At 44.3% G+C, this 18,215-nt stretch overlaps 3 protein-coding genes across 6 annotated transcripts in view; 1 reads left to right on the top strand and 2 right to left on the bottom strand.

Annotated features, from left to right (window-relative positions):
• The window catches only part of specc1 (sperm antigen with calponin homology and coiled-coil domains 1), a 124,091-nt gene extending 117,360 nt beyond the window's left edge, over positions 1–6,731 (bottom strand). The window contains exon 1 of the mRNA XM_061247333.1: positions 6,690–6,731. The gene's annotated coding sequence lies outside the window, so the exon portion shown is untranslated. The remainder of the gene's footprint in view (positions 1–6,689) is intronic.
• Positions 6,732–7,840: 1,109 nt separating this feature from the next.
• Positions 7,841–11,571, top strand: timm22 (translocase of inner mitochondrial membrane 22 homolog (yeast)). Its single transcript, XM_061249867.1, has 4 exons — positions 7,841–8,128; positions 8,658–8,854; positions 10,197–10,269; positions 10,777–11,571. Exons 1-4 carry the CDS (start codon positions 7,879–7,881, stop codon positions 10,851–10,853), a joined length of 597 nt encoding a protein of 198 aa, XP_061105851.1. The 5' UTR covers positions 7,841–7,878; the 3' UTR covers positions 10,854–11,571.
• A 413-nt stretch (positions 11,572–11,984) lies between these two features.
• Positions 11,985–18,215, bottom strand: part of abr (ABR activator of RhoGEF and GTPase) — a 187,923-nt gene continuing 181,692 nt past the window's right edge. For all 4 annotated transcript variants that reach the window (XM_061250409.1, XM_061250411.1, XM_061250412.1 and 1 more), the window contains 2 exons: positions 16,529–16,679; positions 11,985–13,792 (listed from right to left, as the gene is read on the bottom strand). In XM_061250409.1, coding sequence (XP_061106393.1) covers positions 13,703–13,792; positions 16,529–16,679 — 241 coding nt within the window. In that variant the 3' untranslated portion in view covers positions 11,985–13,702. The remainder of the gene's footprint in view (positions 13,793–16,528; positions 16,680–18,215) is intronic.

Below are 18,215 nucleotides of genomic sequence, written 5' to 3' on the forward strand. Positions count from 1 at the left end.
CCGTATCCCTGGGGAAAGGCCCTCTGCACTCTGTCTGCTCTCCCCATCTGCCTCCAGCACACACCATAGAGAGAAGTACCTACAGTACAGCCCAACCACACAGCACCAATCACCTACAGCACACACCATGGAGACCAGTACAGCCCAACCACACAGCACCAATCACCTACAGTACACACCATGGAGACCAGTACAGCCCAAACACAGCACCAATCACCTATAGCACACACCATGGAGACCAGTACAGCCCAACCACACAGCACCAATCACCTACAGCACACACCATGGAGACCAGTACAGCCCAACCACACAGCACCAATCACCTATAGCACACACCATAGAGACCAGTACAGCCCAACCACACAGCACCAATCACCTACAGCACACACCATGGAGACCAGTACAGCCCAACCACACAGCACCAATCACCTACAGCACACACCATAGAGACCAGTACAGCCCAACCACACAGCACCAATCACCTACAGCACACACCATAGAGACCAGTACAGCCCAACCACACAGCACCAATCACCCACAGCCCAATCACACAGCACCAATCACCTACAGCACACACCATAGAGACCAGTACCAACAGTACAGCCCAACCACACAGCACCAAACACCACCAACACACACACCATAGGGACCAGTACAGCCAACTGAACAGCACAAACACCTTCAACAAAAGTTGCTCCCAAACCATAAAACCTTTCTTACAAAATTAAATGAAAGTTTTTAAAAAAGCAGGCACTTCCTTCAGGCACAAGCTAAAACAATTCTGCACTAAAAGCACTTTTCTCCTGCCCATTGGCTGACTTGCGTATTCACCCTCAGCGATCTGTAATGCACAGCTGTATTTATCATATGCAAATGCAGCTGAAAATGCAACTGCTTAACTCAGAACAGCAAGTCCTGCAGCTCCCAGGATGATCAGGTATTACACAGGCTGCTTATTACATGTGCTTCTGACAGGCCCAGGACTGTTCCCATAGCAGGAGTGTGTGATGTCACTGCACAGGGGTGGACATGAGGCTATGGTGTGATGCATGCTCCATGCGCTGAGGTCACACTACTGTGGTGTGATGCATGATCCATGCGCTGAGGTCACTCTGCTCTGGTGTGATGCATGCTCCATGCGCTGAGGTCACACTACTGTGGTGTGATGCATGCTCCATGCGCTGAGGTCACTCTGCTGCACTGTGATGCATGCTCCATGCGCTGAGGTCACTCTGCTGCACTGTGATGCATGCTCCATACGCTGAGGTCACACTGCTGTGGTGTGATGCATGCTCTATGCGCTGAGGTCACACTGTGATGCATGCTCCATGCGCTGAGGTCACTCTGCTGCACTGTGATGCATGCTCCATGCGCTGAGGTCACTCTGCTGCACTGTGATGCATGCTCCATACGCTGAGGTCACACTGCTGTGGTGTGATGCATGCTCTATGCGCTGAGGTCACACTGCTGTGGTGTGATGCATGCTCTATGCGCTGAGGTCACACTGTGATGCATGCTCTATGCGCTGAGGTCACACTGCTGTGGTGTGATGCATGCTCCATGCGCTGAGGTCACACTGCTGTGGTGTGATGCATGCTCTATGCGCTGAGGTCACACTGCTGTGGTGTGATGCATGCTCCATACGCTGAGGTCACACTGCTGTGGTGTGATGCATGCTCTATGCGCTGAGGTCACACTGCTGTGGTGTGATGCATGCTCTATGCGCTGAGGTCACACTGTGATGCATGCTCCATGCGCTGAGGTCACACTGCTGTGGTGTGATGCATGCTCTATGCGCTGAGGTCACACTGCTGTGGTGTGATGCATGCTCTATGCGCTGAGGTCACACTGTGATGCATGCTCTATGCGCTGAGGTCACACTGTGATGCATGCTCCATGTGCTGAGGTCACACTGCTGTGGTGTGATGCATGCTCCATGCGCTGAGGTCACACTGCTGTGGTGTGATGCATGCTCTATGCGCTGAGGTCACACTGCTGTGGTGTGATGCATGCTCTATGCGCTGAGGTCACACTGTGATGCATGCTCCATGCGCTGAGGTCACACTGCTGTGGTGTGATGCATGCTCCATGCGCTGAGGTCACTCTGCTGCCGTGTGTGCGATTGGCCCTGCTGCACCAGGGAGGAAGGTGACTCCTGCGTCTCCTCTCCTCACCCCAGCTTGTAACGTCACGCATCAGAGCATTAGCCCACACACGCAGTTCTTCTAGCTCCCTGTCATACACGCGTGTGGGGGAAAGGACACGGACTCACACGCACAGAAATGAATATGCGCATATAAGCACTTACGCACACAAGTACAAACATACAGTACATGTGCTCACACATACATACTGTACATACTCACACACCCACACACATATACGCACACAGGCATAAATGTACAGTGCATGTACTCTCACGCACACACATATGCATACTGTACATACCCACGCACATACATACATACCCACCGACCCACTGCTTATGAATCACAAAACGAGGAAACGGCCAGCTGTAAATCAGGTCATAAGATCATAAATACGGAAAACCACCAGTCATAAAACACGCTTTCCCACCCGGCACATAAAACGTGGCATTTCTCCCACAGCTGCAGGTCACTCGCTCTGGTTCACGGGCTGGGCTGAGCCCTGCAATAGAGCCGTCCCCTGCCCAAGAAGAGCAGCCACAGACATTGTAAAACAGTCCTGTTATCTGCCAGGCCTGCAAGACACACGTCCCTGAACCCTGGCAAACACGTCTGTAAGGAAGCCTGCTCACATTAGCTTCTACATGTAACCTCCACACATACGTACTGTACTGAAACAGCTGGATGTGTCCCCTTTCAATGGAGAGTCTATTTATAGCAGCGCTTCCCCCCCCCCCCCCCCCCCCGTGTGGGGTTTGAAATGAGCTCAGCTGCGAGGGGCGATGTGACTAGAAAATAGATTGGGCAATCCAGCTCGCTCCGGTGGTGAGTCTCTGGGGCTGTGAGTCCCGCGCAGGCTGGGAGTCAGGTGAAGTCCACCCCCCTTATCCTTCAGACCGGCCCCATTCAGGAGACCGCTCCTGACCGCTCGATGATGTGAGCGCTAAATATGACCCATATGTTCATGACCGCTTGTGACCGTTCAATGATATGAGTGTTAAATATGACCGATATGTTCAGGACCGTTCATGACCGTTCAGTAATATAAGCCATAAATATGACTGATATGTTCATGACCGCTTGGGACCGTTCAATGATATGAGTGTTAAATATGACCGATATGTTTAGGTCCGTTTCATAATATGAGCTGAATATGACTGATATGTTCAGGACCGTTCAATAAAACACCCATCACATATGATGTTCAAGACCGTTCATGACCGTTAAATATGACCAGTATATTCATGACCGTTCATGACCATTCATGACTGTTCATGACCGTTCACATGCTCAGTGTTCCGGCGTGTAAGATACAGATACCACATTTGTATCGATCAATCAGTTTTATCATCAGTTTTTGGTATATAGACTACATTTAGAGGTTGAAGTCTAGATTTGAAATTCACACTTCTGAAGCATCCATTCTGACTCACAGCAATGCCCTTTGGCCTTAAATACAAACATCAAATTTGAGCCAATTATGCTATTTTCAGAGCCGGCTGCTGGTGTAAACGCTCAATGCCACAGCTATCCGTGGGCCACACAATACAGGCTTTAACATTTTTAAAAACACTTTTTGGAAGACATTTTAATTGTGCAGTGTTCACAGGGTACAATGCTTTACTTCTTGTGTGGGTTCCCCCGGTCCGTGATTGCCGGTAACCCCCCCCAATCACCCCAGTTAATTTCTACTTAGGGCCACCAACATTCTAAAATTGGCTCTGATCTTTTTGGTTTCTCGCAGAGCAAAATCAGTTCTGTGACCAAAGTTGATGAAAAATGATGCAAACAAAACAATGGTAAAATGCACCTAAATGCAGTACAGTTAAAGCTTGATATGGCGCTAGATACTAGCTTTTAGGCCAACTAAGCATTAGGTACACTTCAGTGGTATTGCTGGGCTGAATGGCCTGTTCTCATCATTATGTTATGTTATGCTGAGTTATGTTATGTTAAAGACAAAGTGCATTGCTCTTAGACTGCAGCGAGGCCCTGGTATTCAGAAGAATGAAACACTTGGGTTCTGGTGCAGTCAGTCAGCCTGCAATGTTGACACACAGCTCTCTCTCCATCCTCCCTGACACCCAGTCTGTGATATAGGACAGTGCGTTCCACGAAGAGAGGCGAGGGAATTCAGAAGTCTACGCCAGAGAAAAATCCCTGCCGTTTCCATTTTTTGGACTGCGAACTCGAGAAAACAAGGGCGTAATTACAGACAAATAACATTCGCTTCACTGGAAAATGAGGGAATCCTTATTTTTAGATTACAGCTTTAAACCGCAAGAGGAAAAACATACCGGAGAAAATTATTGTTTCCATTCTCTATTACATCTATTTCTGTGTTGGTCTGAGACATCGGTCATATTTTTTGTGGATGATATCACAAAATATTTCTGAATTGGATGCCATTGTATTCGCGTTATATCAGCAAGTCAAAAATGATGGCTGTTTCAAAGCAGACACTGTTTTGGGGCAGCCTATAGCCTTGTGGCTTAGGTGCCTGACTGGAACCTGGAAGGTTGGTAGTTCAAGCCCCAGTGTAGCCACAGTAAGATTAGTGCAGCTGTTGGGCCCCTGAGCAAGGGTCTTAACCCCACATTCCACTGGCCACTGCTTAGTCTAATCAACAGTAAGTCCCTTGAATAAAAACATCAGCTAAAAATAACTGTAATGTAATGTTGCTGATCAAAGAAACAAATTAGGCAACAATTAGCATTTGTTTCCTTTCTTGTATTCAGAATAACACAACTATGACATATAATGTACATGAAGTACATTTATATTTACATTTATAAGTCCCTTGAGGTCACACATCTCCTTTTCAAGGCGGTCCTAATTTAAACACATGACTTGCCTTGTGATCACAAGGAATCCCTTGGACTTTACAAAGAGTAAACCCCAGTGTCTCATGGCTTGTGTGTAAATGGGCCCTGGTTCTATCCCACAACTGTCTGTCGGGCGATAATGAACCACTTAGGGACCTATTAAAAAAATCAACAAGGTTTAAACAGATGTCAAAATGAAGTAGGACAAAAGACAACTAAAAGCGACAGATGGCTATGATGAAAAACGAACGGATGAATAATCATTGGATTTATTGAAGGCTATCGTGAGAAACAGCCCTCAAGCTCTCTATGCATTACAAGAACTCGGATATTCCAAGCACAAAAGTTATTCCATTGTCAAACAATTGATAATGAATTGTTAAAACCACCCCCCATGTCAAGCAAACAAGGATGTTATTTTCTTGAAATAAAAAACAAGAACATCATAAATATTTGTCGTGTTTAGATAATCCAAATAAACCGACCGGCAGACGTATATATTTCAACAGGATTCCAGTAACTGCAATTGTTTTTTGTTTTTTTTGCGGTAATTGTTTGACTTCCGTTTAACTTCAAGTATAACTCCCAGATTAGGCCGAGGGCTAATGGCAAAGCCCACAGCCCGGTTACTTTATGGATTAAAATAAAGCCTGCGGATCAACCATTCATTCATAACTACCTAATACAGCAGCGATGCACATGAGATTATAATCCATCTACAGCATCAGACGTATGTCACCATTGCATGTCCTTTTTAGCCATTTATCTTTACTGTCTTTTTTGGCCGTTTTTGAATGAAAATATTGAGACTGAGGTTAATTCGGACATGTTGGACCATGAGCACATATGAACGCAGTTCAGTGTTAAGTAAACTCTAAATTAGTAACATATGAGTCCAATAGGCACCATTTTGTAACAGTTGATTTAACACTGAACATTTTAATGTGTGTCTGAACAAAATCTTAACTAGAGTTTACATTTGAACAGTTGCCTTCCATGTGCTCATGTTGTTCTAGCTCTGTATCACGCAATTAGCCCACGTCAAGTACATGGCAAGCAAGTGCTACTGTATAAAAATAGCCATGTTAGTGCGCACGGCACTTAAGAAATCAACAAGTCTGCGTTTCTCCGTCATTTCTCTCGGCACCGGGCAACACATTTCACTCAGAAGCCGCGGTTCTACAATTTATTAATTTATTAACTCATAACAAGGTAATACACGTATGTGTCATTTCAATGACAAGTAAGAGACGAATAAAACCACCAGCGCATCTACCCAGTACAGTTACAACAGTGGCAGAACTGATGACTCTGTATCTTACTGCCTGACAACATAATTATGACAGAAACCTGTACTGCAGTGTTTTCCGTCGCCGGCTCGGCGAACCAGCGAACTCCAAAGCGTAACTGAAATGTCACGGTTTTTAAACATGTTAGGTTACAGAATCAGACAGATAGCAGTGGTCACCGAAAACAATATTTGAAAATGCCAAGCAATTAACGAGCTACGCAAGCTGTTAACGTTACTGGTAAACGAAGTGAACTCCCGCCAGTCAGCTTACTCATCACATGTTATGACAAGCTAAGAAAAATAATGCCGGTGTGAGAAGCTAGCATACCTTAAAGACACGAGATTTGCCGTTTTCTTACAACTATTTAGTCCGCAAATAATGGAAACTCTTCGTAAGTAAAGGGAAATAACCACCTTTCTTCTCACCTGTTCACGGTTGCTGATGTACAGTACGTCGCGATGCTGACTAGCAAAGTAGGATCTGATTATTCCACCAGAGGGTGCACGCGAGGTTACTGCAGCAACTCTGAAGACTCATGGGACGTGTAGTTTCAGCAATGAAATTAGTGATGGAATTTAACATTATTGCTTTTGATGACTGTTTATAACATGATTGCTATGATATCAAAAATGTTAAACTGGTATGACAAATGTTGTTTAAAATTGTATTTGGCTTATATTATATGGCTTAAAGCAAACCAAACTTGCAATCAAGTTGCAATATTTGTATTGTTTTTATATATTTTTGTAATTGTCATAATGTATTTATTGATTGTATTGTACTGTCATATTTGTATATGTATTGATATGAGGTCCTTAATTTGTTTTAACCAATCCAGGTACCGCGGATGGAAATTAGCTCATTAAATCTCATGATTTTATTGTGGTTTTTTTCCTGGATAATTTTACTATGGATATGGATAAGGTCTAGTGATATAATCTATCAATAGTTTATCAATAGTCTATCAATCAATCAACTCACTGGCACATTTACATTGATGTGGACACTGAAATGTTGATGAACGTGCATTGCCATAAATAAATAAACAAACAAATAAATAAATAAATCCCATTACTTTGTTAACGTTCTATGAATATGTTAGGTTAGCTAGATAGCTAACACTGCTAACTAACTAGCTGTAACCGCTGACTGTAGACTACACTTATAAGAATGGTAGCCAGCCCACTGCTTTTAAGCTTTGGAGATGGCAAATGAAAACGGTATGACAAAAGTCATGGTTTGGACTGAAAACTAAAATAAAACTGAACTTTGTTGACAGCCTGCGGTTTTGACCACGGAACAGTATATTTTGACACACAAGGTCAACTAGATAAATCTTGCTTGAGCTTTTTGTCGAATCTGCTGCAACCGACAAGAAGATGTAATATTTTTCGCTTTGTACAACGTAACCTTGAAAGTACACCAATAAAACGAGCTATTTCTAATTGCCGTAATTTAGTAAATTTCTGAACAATAACTAACAATGACGGAACACAGCTTTACCGTTAAAATATTCGAAGAAGTACAAGCGTTTGCTCGTTGCATTTTGGCGAAACTTATATTCGTTACACACCTATTAACTTTACTTACGACACACTAGTCGCTAATTCCATCATGGCGGCGTCCACAGACAACGCTGATGGTTCGATGTCGGGCTCAGTCTCGACTGATTCGAGCCATGGGCTTACCCCATTTCAGTACAGTACCATCATGGAACACCTAATCGGAGAAAAAAGACAAATAAAGGAGCTAAACCCCACCGTAATGGGTGGCCTTCCGACCCCCCATAAGACTGATGAGCAGAAGATGATCGAACGGGGGATGGAGAGCTGTGCTTTCAAAGCAGTGTTAGCCTGTGTAGGGGGTAAGTTAACGTTAGCTATTTGTGCTGAAAACTGGTATTTGGCTATCTTACTAAACATCATTTGGTAATTAGCGACATTCCTGCACTATACTCCGTGTGGCAAACGTTAGCTAACTACTGATAATTAGTTGGGCAATGTAGCTAGCTAACGTTTAGCTTGCTTGCTCTAGGGCTTGCAATAACATAATATAAAAGCACGCTAGCATAGCCACCTAAATCACCGCCTACGTATTGTTACACGAACTTGGCTTTCTATAATGCTTTCTTAGTGGCTAACTCGCTGTTTGTGAGTTGTTGGTAATGATGTCTCATTGCCTGAATGGGTCACACATAGCTAGCTAACGTTCGCTAAGCTACTGGCAGATGAATACGAATGTGTGCCTCTGACTCCACTTTCTGAACGTCCCCGTGCTATTTGCCAAAGTTTGCTAATAGACTCCGTAGATAGACACATTAATAACAGTCGGTGAGCTGTCAAACACTGAAATCCGTTCGTAATCACGACAATCGTCGTTGTGTTTTCCCACAGGGTTTGTCCTGGGAGGCGCGTTTGGTGTGTTTACTGCAGGCATCGATATGAACGTCGGATTCGACCCCAAGGATCCATTGAAGACACCGACAGCTAGAGAAGTGCTGAGAGACATGGGACAAAGGGGCATGTCGTATGCCAAAAATTTTGCTATTGTGGGCGCGATGTTTTCTTGCACCGAGTGCTTGATTGAATCAGTAAGTTGTAAAGCTCTGCTTATATCTGAATGAGACACGGTAGCCTGGATAAAATAAATGCTGTAAATAGCTCTATGTATTCAGTATGAAACGTTACAAGTAATTCTGATTAGAGTTGTATTTAAACTTCATTGGATAATTATGTGTAGACGATATGATAGACACATTTGGCTGAACAATGTCGATGTTTCAGAATAAATTATGGTCCTTTGGCGCCACCTGCCGGGTTCTTAGTTTTATGTCGCTACAACATCATCTTTCAGACCGATCCCTCCCAGGTCAGGAATAGTTGTTCCGGAATTTTTTACATTTTGCACTTCATTTACTTAATTTACTACTAATGAAATCTAATGAAGTGCTCACCCAGAACGACATCTTGTTGTGGCCAATTGCAATTGCCTATACAGGGGCGGCCTGTAGCGTAGTGGTTAAGGTAAATGACTGGGACACCCAAGGTCGGTGGTTCCAATCCCCACACACCCTTTCTCTTGAAGGATGTGGGATGTTGCAGTGATTGAAATGGCAAATATGATTTGGATTTCCACAATAATAGCCACAATAAGATCCGCACAGCCGTTGGGCCTTGAGCAAGGCCCTCAACCCTGCTCTGCTCCAGGGGAGGATTGTCTCCTGCTTAGCTTAATCAACTGTACGTCTTATCCAGAGTGTCTGCCAAATGCCAATAATGTAATGTACCCCATTGGACCAGTGTCCTAATTTTATATCCGTGCCCTTGAATAATTTAGAAAGTATGCAGTTTACTCTAGTTTTCAATGCAAATGGCCTCTGTCGCATTTTTTTCAAGTTCGAGTTATACATTGACATTATCCCTGGTGCTGTGCTAAAGTGTTAACTCCTGCCAAAGAAAAAAAAATCTGCTACTTTCTATCTAATAGTTGAAGACCAGACCTATGGTGCCATATAGCCACTCACAGAACCTGTGTTTATAATTACTGTAGAAGATTTGTTTTGAGACGTATGAAACTTCATATCCAATAAGTATCACCCAATTTAGAATCACAATTTTTATTCAGTATTGTAATAAATTCCACATCCCACGTTCTCTAGTGCGTTGCAGAGAACAGCCACAAGTTCCCAGTGTTATTCAGAAAGCCTCAGTAGATGGCAGTAGTGTGGTTTATGTTCACTCTGTTCCTCTCTCTGTTTTTGAAAGGTTTAATGTTCTGGGTACACTGGGCGAATGTCGTGAAACAACCTTGTTTCGTCTGACCAAGTTTACATACAGGGAATTCAGCTGCAGTGAAGTTATGTGCAACACTGCACAATTTCTAGGCAAATAGATCTGTTGTATTCCTCACAACCAGATTTGTTTGCTTTTCAGCACCGAGGCAAGTCTGACTGGAAAAATGCTGTTTACAGTGGCTGTGTAACTGGGGGAGCAATCGGATTGAGAGGTAGGCTTCTTATTTTCTTTGTCTTCTTTTTTCTTTGTTCAAAGCAGTTCTTTCAGAGAGGATCGACATTTGCTGTTGATGTGTGAATGAGAGGCATCAATTGTAAAGCACTTTGGATAAAAGTGCTATATAAATGCAGTCCATTTATCATTACACACAGTGAAAACACCAGTGCTTGGACGAGTAGTGCCTCTCAGAGCCAGGAGTCCTGTGGGTTCAGTCCCACCCCACACACCCTTTCTCTTGAAGGATGTGGGATGTTGCAGTGATTGAAATGGCAAATATGATTTGGATTTCCAATGGTGTTCTTACATTTACATTTATATACTGGAACAATCCAGGAATACAGAGCTCAGTATTTCAATTTAGACAATAGAGTGTGGAGAAAAGTCTTACTGCAATGGTTAAGATTACTCAAGTGATATAACACTAACAAATGAACTGATAGGTGTGCTAATCAGTATGCGGAAATGTTTTAACCGAAGAAAATGGCTTCTTTTCCTTCAGCTGGGCTCAAGGCTGGAGTGCTTGGCTGTGGAGGTTTTGCGGCCTTTTCTGCTGCAATAGAATACTACCTACGATGATCACCACCACGGGACTCTTTGACTCTTAGCCAGAATTGATGGCGACGAAGGGATTGTGTATAGTGTATGGATGGACTACCTATAGCAGGGGTGTCCAAAAAGGGTCAGTGTGGGTGCATCATGTTTGTTTCATCCCAGTACTGACAACACTGATTCAATGGATTAACGCATCACGGTCTTCAGTGAAGACCCTGGTATATCGAATTGGGGCTAAAAAAAAAAAAAAAGCCTGCACCCACACCGGCCCTTTTCAGCTAAGATTGGACACCCCTGTACTACAGGGACCAGAAGGCTCTTGACTGATGTTGTGTGTTGTCACGAAGGACTGTATATAGAAACAAGGCTTCTACTCATGGGAAGCCTCTGAGCCATAATTAAATCAAGTCAGTTTCTTTGATCAAACTCAGCTCTTGGAGTTTACCATATATGTGCATAAACCCTGCCCTGCTGGACCGTGCCCCTCGAGAGCTGTGGTATAAAATATGGATTTTTCAAATGATTTGTTCAATATTGTAAAATCAATGAGTGTATTAAACAAGTTATTGTAATGGCAATAACATTTTATAACTCAACTTTCTTGCCATTTGTGGTTATTAAACAAAGTTCTGAACTACAGTGCCCCTCCAAAATCATTTACCCCTTGGATAAAGATGAAGATTGAGTTCAACTTTGCAGATTTGTTTTTGTTGGATGAAATTAAAATATTAGGTGTGAATAATGATGAGTTCCTGTTTTTTGAGCATACAGTATTGCTAGTTACCTGTATTTTGTACACAGCCTTCTTTGCTTTGCTTATCATTTCCAAAGACATGCAGGTTAGGCTGATTGGAGAGTCAAAATTGCCCATAGGTATGAGTGTGTGAGTGAATGGTGTGTGTGCCCTGCGATGGACTGGTGACCTGTCCAGGGTGTATTCCTGCCTTTCGCCCAATGTATGCTGGGATAGGCTCCAGCCCCCCTGCAACCCTGTTCAGGATAAGCGGGTTAAGATAATGGATGGATGAATGAATTCTATTCATAATTATTATAAAATGTATTAATGCTTGCTGCAGTGTGTTCACAACAACCTTTAAAACCATATTTAAAGGACACCAAATACAGTCTCCACAAAAACCATGACCAAAACAGCCATTTGGTGCACTTTTATTTTATTTTCCTAAAAAAGAAAAAAAGTTCACATCAACATTAAACCCTTATTGTTAATACAGTATGTACTCAATTTCTTCCTAATGGAAGCAAAATACACGTTTTTGATTTTTTTTCTTTAATCTTATATTAAAAATATCAAATAGTACTCATCTAACAGTGCTTATTTTTAAGATATGTTGCGGGCTTGATAGCAGAAAGGTTGGATTTGCCTGGATGTCAGGGAAACAGCAGAAAGCTCTGTGTTACCCAGCCTGACGAATGACAAGCCGCACATGCAACAAGGGCATTTACACAAATCATCCCATAATTACACAAGAATGCCGTCATACACAGAACTGGCTTGACTTTTTTTTTTTTTTTTTTTAAAGAAGCAACATTTTCCATATTTCATTAAAAGTCAATATTTCACAACCTCTGTTTAAGGTTTCCATTCCGATTTTCAAATGAAATTGACTGTCAGAATTTGTACATAGTTTTTTTTTTTTTGTGAGTTTTACATTTTTTTTTTTTGTCCATGTTATTACAGTACAGCTCAGTCAACATTGACTGCAAAGAAGAAACGGAACTAAAAAAACAACACTACCTGATAAACTTCAAACAATCGACTCCGCAGAGTAGTTCTATAGATGTACTGGACTGTACAGGCACACGTAATATATATATTTATAATAAATAGGGCAAATTTGGCCTGGACTCCACATAGGAGGGCAGCGCTCCGGACTGGGATGCTAACGTTAGCGCAGAGCCAGTGGCCGTGGGAAACCCACCGAGTGCGGCTCCTCTCCCCGTGCACGCACAACCCTCCTCAAATCACATGCACAAAAGCAGAGGAAATCAAAAGATAAACTATCAAACAATAATATTTATAAAATATGTAGATGCCATTTCTGGAATGCCTCTGGAGAAAAGAGAAATAAAACGACAACAAAAAAACCAAAACAAGACTCGAGTAACAGAACATTCTGGAATCACAAACCGGTCAAACACCACCACGCTACGCAAACGGTCACGACGCGCACACACACACACATGCACACACGCTCTCGCTCTACTGCTGGACTTACACCCCTGCTTTTTCAGTTATGTTACCATGACGCCACAATGCAGTCGGATTAGGGGGTGCCCCCCTTTCCCCCCCGACATACTCACCAGGGGTGGGGGCTGGGGGGGTGTTCTGGAGGGAGCTGCAGGACTTTGGGACGGAGACCTGTACCCTATTTCAAAATGGAGGCATAAAACCGAAAACAAGTCTAATGCACAGAGGTCTTGGGAATCGACACAAGTCTGTCCCGGGTGGCGCTCACGGTGTACAGGATGACCTTTGTCCTCCCTCTCTCTCCGAGCCTCTTCTGGAACAGGACCGCAGGTGCTTTTGGGCAGCATGTGTGCGTACGTACGCGCGTATGTATGTACGTTATGTCTGGACAGGGGGGACATTGGGGGGGGGGGCTGTACAGTGGTGAGAGACGTCTGTCGCTTTTGGCCAACCTTCAGCAGACGGACGAGGGTCCGTCCCTCTCCTCACAGGGGACACACAGGACATGGCTAAGGAACGGAGAGGGAGCACAGTGGCTTCTGTTCGACTGTTTTTCTTTTTCTTTTTGTGGGTGTATTTTTTCAGTCTCTGGTTGGCGATGGACAGTTAAAATGGCGTGCTGGGACGGAGTCTCCTAGCGACGGTCGGCGTGCTGGGGCTGGGGCTACACGTCGGTGGAGAAGTAGAGGGTGTTCCGCTTCAGCTCTGTGAAGGAGATGGGCGGGTGCTGTAAGTAGTACAGGAGCACCTGGACCTGGGAGTGGGGAGGAGAGGAGAGACATTGAAAATCACTCAGATATACCAGTCATACCATCCCTCAACCTAACACAAGGACCACACCATCTGGTCAAGCCATCCCTAACCTAACCTAACCTAACCTAACCCAGAATAAGGAATAACTATGGTCATGCCATCCATTACCTGCAAACTGTACACCACATTATATAGTCATACCATCCAGAATCTAATACAAGGACCACATCATTTGGTCAAGCCATCCCTAACCTAACCTAGCACAAGGACTATATCATACCCTAACCTAGAATAAGGACCATAACTATGGTCATGCCATCCATAACCTGCAAACTGTAGGCCACATTATATACCATCCCGAATCTAACACAAGGACCACATCATACCTGACATACCATCCCTAATGAAAAGGACAAGGACCACATCATATGGTAATGGCATCCATAACCTGCAAACTATGAACCACAACATATAGTCATACCACTCTGACAAAAACAGGCACCACACAAAACAGAATAGCAGGGGTCTCAAATTCCCAGAGGGCCAGTGTCTACAGGTTTTTATGGTTTCCTTTCAAAGAGCAGCCAACATAGGCCCAGGAAGTGTGTCTGGGCTCTATGACTAATAAGTCATATAAATTACGCATTTAACCGCTGAGACACAAATAAATAGCAGATACTGCGGCAAGAATGGGATCATCCTTGATTAACTGAGCTGCTCTTCTCCCTACTTATGCATGTATTTTCTAAAAATAGACCTGAGAACCAAATGCAAAATCCCAGATTTGAATTAAAGTGAATTAACAAGCGGGTGCTACATGCTGGGGCATAATGTCTGGAGAAGAAAAAGCAGCACTGACTGGCAGACCTAAACTTTTTATCATGACTACTGATATTTGTATAAACAAGGGATAAAGGGTCAAACGGTTGTTGTGAAGAAGAATAACTTGATATAAACCAGTGGTACACAAGCGAGACGTTCACCGAGACATAACGACCTGGTAAACGCAAGTTTCCCTGGCGGTCGCCGTTTTTTTTCCGGAACAGCCTTGGCTTCCGTGGTCGGCCTGGGAAGCAGGCTGTCCGGCTCGGTGCCCAGTCGGCGGACAGGCGAGCGAGGGCAGGTTCTCACGACTGCGGACCACATCTGCCTCCAGACTCCAGGCAGGCAGTCACGTCAGCCGGCTCAGCGGCAGGATTTAAAAATAAAAATGTGTCTGATGGCCTATCGCTACGACGGAAAGGACAACAGAAAACCTTTAATTCACTCTACAGATCGTGCTGACCCGCTGCTGACCCAGAGGAACGCAAACAGTCCACTCTAGGGCCTGTGGAGTTTCCTTTAGACTATGCACAAGAAGCGCAGTCTGGGATCGTTCAGACCAAACAAATGTAAATTATTTGTTTGCACTCTAAACAGAACTGAAGACCTGACTGCTTTGATGCCACCTCACGTCCCACAACCTGTGGAGCTTATGCCGCAGTGTGCTAAATTCCAGAAACATCTTGTAACAAGTTGAGCTGTACAGCCATCTAATAAGGGCAAAGCCTGTTGACATACACTCTGGGGAGTTGATGTTCTATGCCGCAGACTGTATAAGAGGACCCTATTTTGTAATCCACACACACACTGTGCTATCATCTTCCTGCAGTTGCCAAAATGTTCCTTTGTTCCGTTACAAACTTTAGGCCCGTCTCTCAGTGAAAGTAGAGGCTGGGTTTAACCAAATTTGGGTTCACCAAAAGGCTGCTTGATTATAGATGTGCCTGGAGTTTAACCTGTGCCAAGGTTCGCTGCAAGCTGACAGGTCAGGCTTATTTATCCTTCAGGATCTGGAACCTCTAATGAACAGGTCAAACAAAACCCAGAAGAAAATAAATCTCCTTCAAAAAGCAGATGATGAATTTTTGAAATGTTTATTTCTCTTTCCGTGTATTTTGGAGGATGGGATTCCTGTTTAAGTTTGGGCAGTGGTGGCGGAGTGGCTTCCTGTTTACTCCTGAAGATCCAGCTGGCCTGGCTGAAACACCAGCCTGGTACTCACCACCACGTTTGTGCACTTAATCCTACACTCTCTGAGCTCTGAGCTCTCCCACAGGTCCAAATACATACTCATAAAATATCAGCATACGTATTATTCATCTATAAAATATAATTACATCAAATATGTTTGAAATAATCTTGTTTCGTTTTTTGGCCAAAGGGATTGTTGAGGATAATGTGGTATTTTCAGTATTGTGGACCAGTTGATATCAAAGCCAAGTGACCAGAACATGGAAGAGTGAGGTCCCTCACTCAGCAAGCTCAATATCTGTTCCATTATTCATTCATTCATTCATTCGACAGTCTCAGCGCACAATTTTACCCTTGAGCTCCAACAATGGCTTCACGCAAAACCAACCTACCTCCCAGCTCCTAGCTACAGGCTTACGTTGGGCCTGAATCACTTTTGGATTAGACATGGCTGGGTGTTTTCAGCTCTCAGTGAACAGGAGGCCCAGAACTCCTAAATCTAAAATCTAAAGCAGGACTGCCCGACCCTGTTCCTGGACATCTACAATCCTGCAGGCTTTCACTCTAACCCTAAAAAAAGCACATTCAACAGCAAGAGACCTCATTGAGCTGCTAAATATTAGAATCAGTGTCGAATTAGGGTTGGAGTGAAAACCTATAGGATGGTAGAACTCCAGGAACAGGCTTGGGCCACAGGAACAGGAGTCTCCAGGAACAGGCCTACCTGTGCCATGACGTCATGTGACCAGATGTCAGAGGCCAGCGTGACGTGCCCCTTGCTGCTCTCGGACTCGGAGGGCCTGAGCAGGGTGGGGCCGAAGACGGTGGCCAGGTTGTGGAGGGACATCTTGTTGATCGGCTCCTTCTCGGCAACCCTGTGAAGAGAGGTGGCCAGTTAAAAAAAAGCTTCCACTGGCAAGATGGATGCTTGGCAAGACGGAAATGGTGTCAATACGGTGTCAAGATGGAAAGTGAGTGTCTGCTAAACTATAAGGGCAGGTGTGCTTCCGTTTGACCATACGTGTTGGACCATCACCAACTCCAACTCTTAAAATGTTTATTTGTGCCCAGCAGAGGTTGGGCATGCCCCAATAGCTGGGTTTTTTCTCACCACTGTGGGAGCCGTTTACCTCATATGCTGTTTGGGGGCTGATGTGTTTAATTGTCTTCTGTGTTACTCTGAAAGGGTAATCTGTGAAAAGCGCTATACAAATACAATTGAATTGAATACATTTTTAAGAGTTGCCAAGAATCAAAAATATCTTACAGCCACTACCTACTTGTGTGTATAGTTTGTCTATTCAGAGAGCTGTTGCTCTGGATCTGAGATGGCACCCAGTTCACTGAATCCTTTGCTGAGTCAGGCTATGCTACCTGCTCCACAGCCCAGAGCTTCTTTTCTCAAGCACACAAGCTAACTAGCAAGAGAGCTGCTGGCCCAAGGTACCTTCCTTCCCTCAGTGACACCTGGAAGGTAGCGCCTTTTACAACTACATAACTAATAGTGACAGATTAGCAAACCAGCTAGCTCAATAATGTAAGTACACATTCATTTAATAAAAATGGACATTAATAATAAAATTATTTAATAAAATTATGGACAAAGGCACCCTATAGAAAACCCATAGAAAGACCTAGAAGTCACAATGCATTTCAAACGTCATATGTCTTGAAAAACGTATGACGCCGCTAAAAGTTAAGCAATAAATAAATCTTCTGCCCTCTGACTCACTGTCAAGACAGAAGTGCAGGTGCACAACACACACGTCCATGTAGACGTGTGGCAAATGTGACCAGACATCGCCTGCCCAGAATCAGCATCTCAAAACATGGAGAACCCCCCCCTCTGTGACACAGGCTACCGCTGTGCCCTCACCACACTTTGGGTCTTTAATTCAGAGTCACACCATGGGTCACGAGCACAGTGAACGCAGCCCCCCTTCTACGCCCCGTCCGTGCGTTTATGGGTGTCCTGTCCCCTGTGAGACAGCCCACGGCCGGCCTGCTTTGCTTTCCGCCAGCGCTCTCCCTCCGAGTCCAGCGCTAAGCGCATCCAGATGTGCAAACACACAGAGAGAGAGGGAGAGAGAAAACGAGCCCAGCAGCCCACACAGATGAAAGCGGGCGTGCAGTTTCCTCTTTACGTTTTGAATCTAAAGCTTTATCGGCTTCTCCGCCCAGCAGAGGCGTCTTTGATCTCCGCTCGCTTGGTGGCTCCTCCAGACGTGAACTCTGACTGTCACACTGGGGGAGGAGGGGGGGGGGGGGGACATGTTGGTCTTTCATTCATAACTCCCCAGACCTTGTTTCGACTACGCTCCAGGACCCAAAAGGATGTTTCACACACCGGGCGTACTCAATCCTCTAACACAGCTGTACAGACAGGGACAAAAACATTTAAAAACCCTTAA

Source organism: Conger conger, chromosome 7, assembly GCF_963514075.1.
Source record: "Conger conger chromosome 7, fConCon1.1, whole genome shotgun sequence".
NCBI lineage: Eukaryota > Metazoa > Chordata > Actinopteri > Anguilliformes > Congridae > Conger > Conger conger.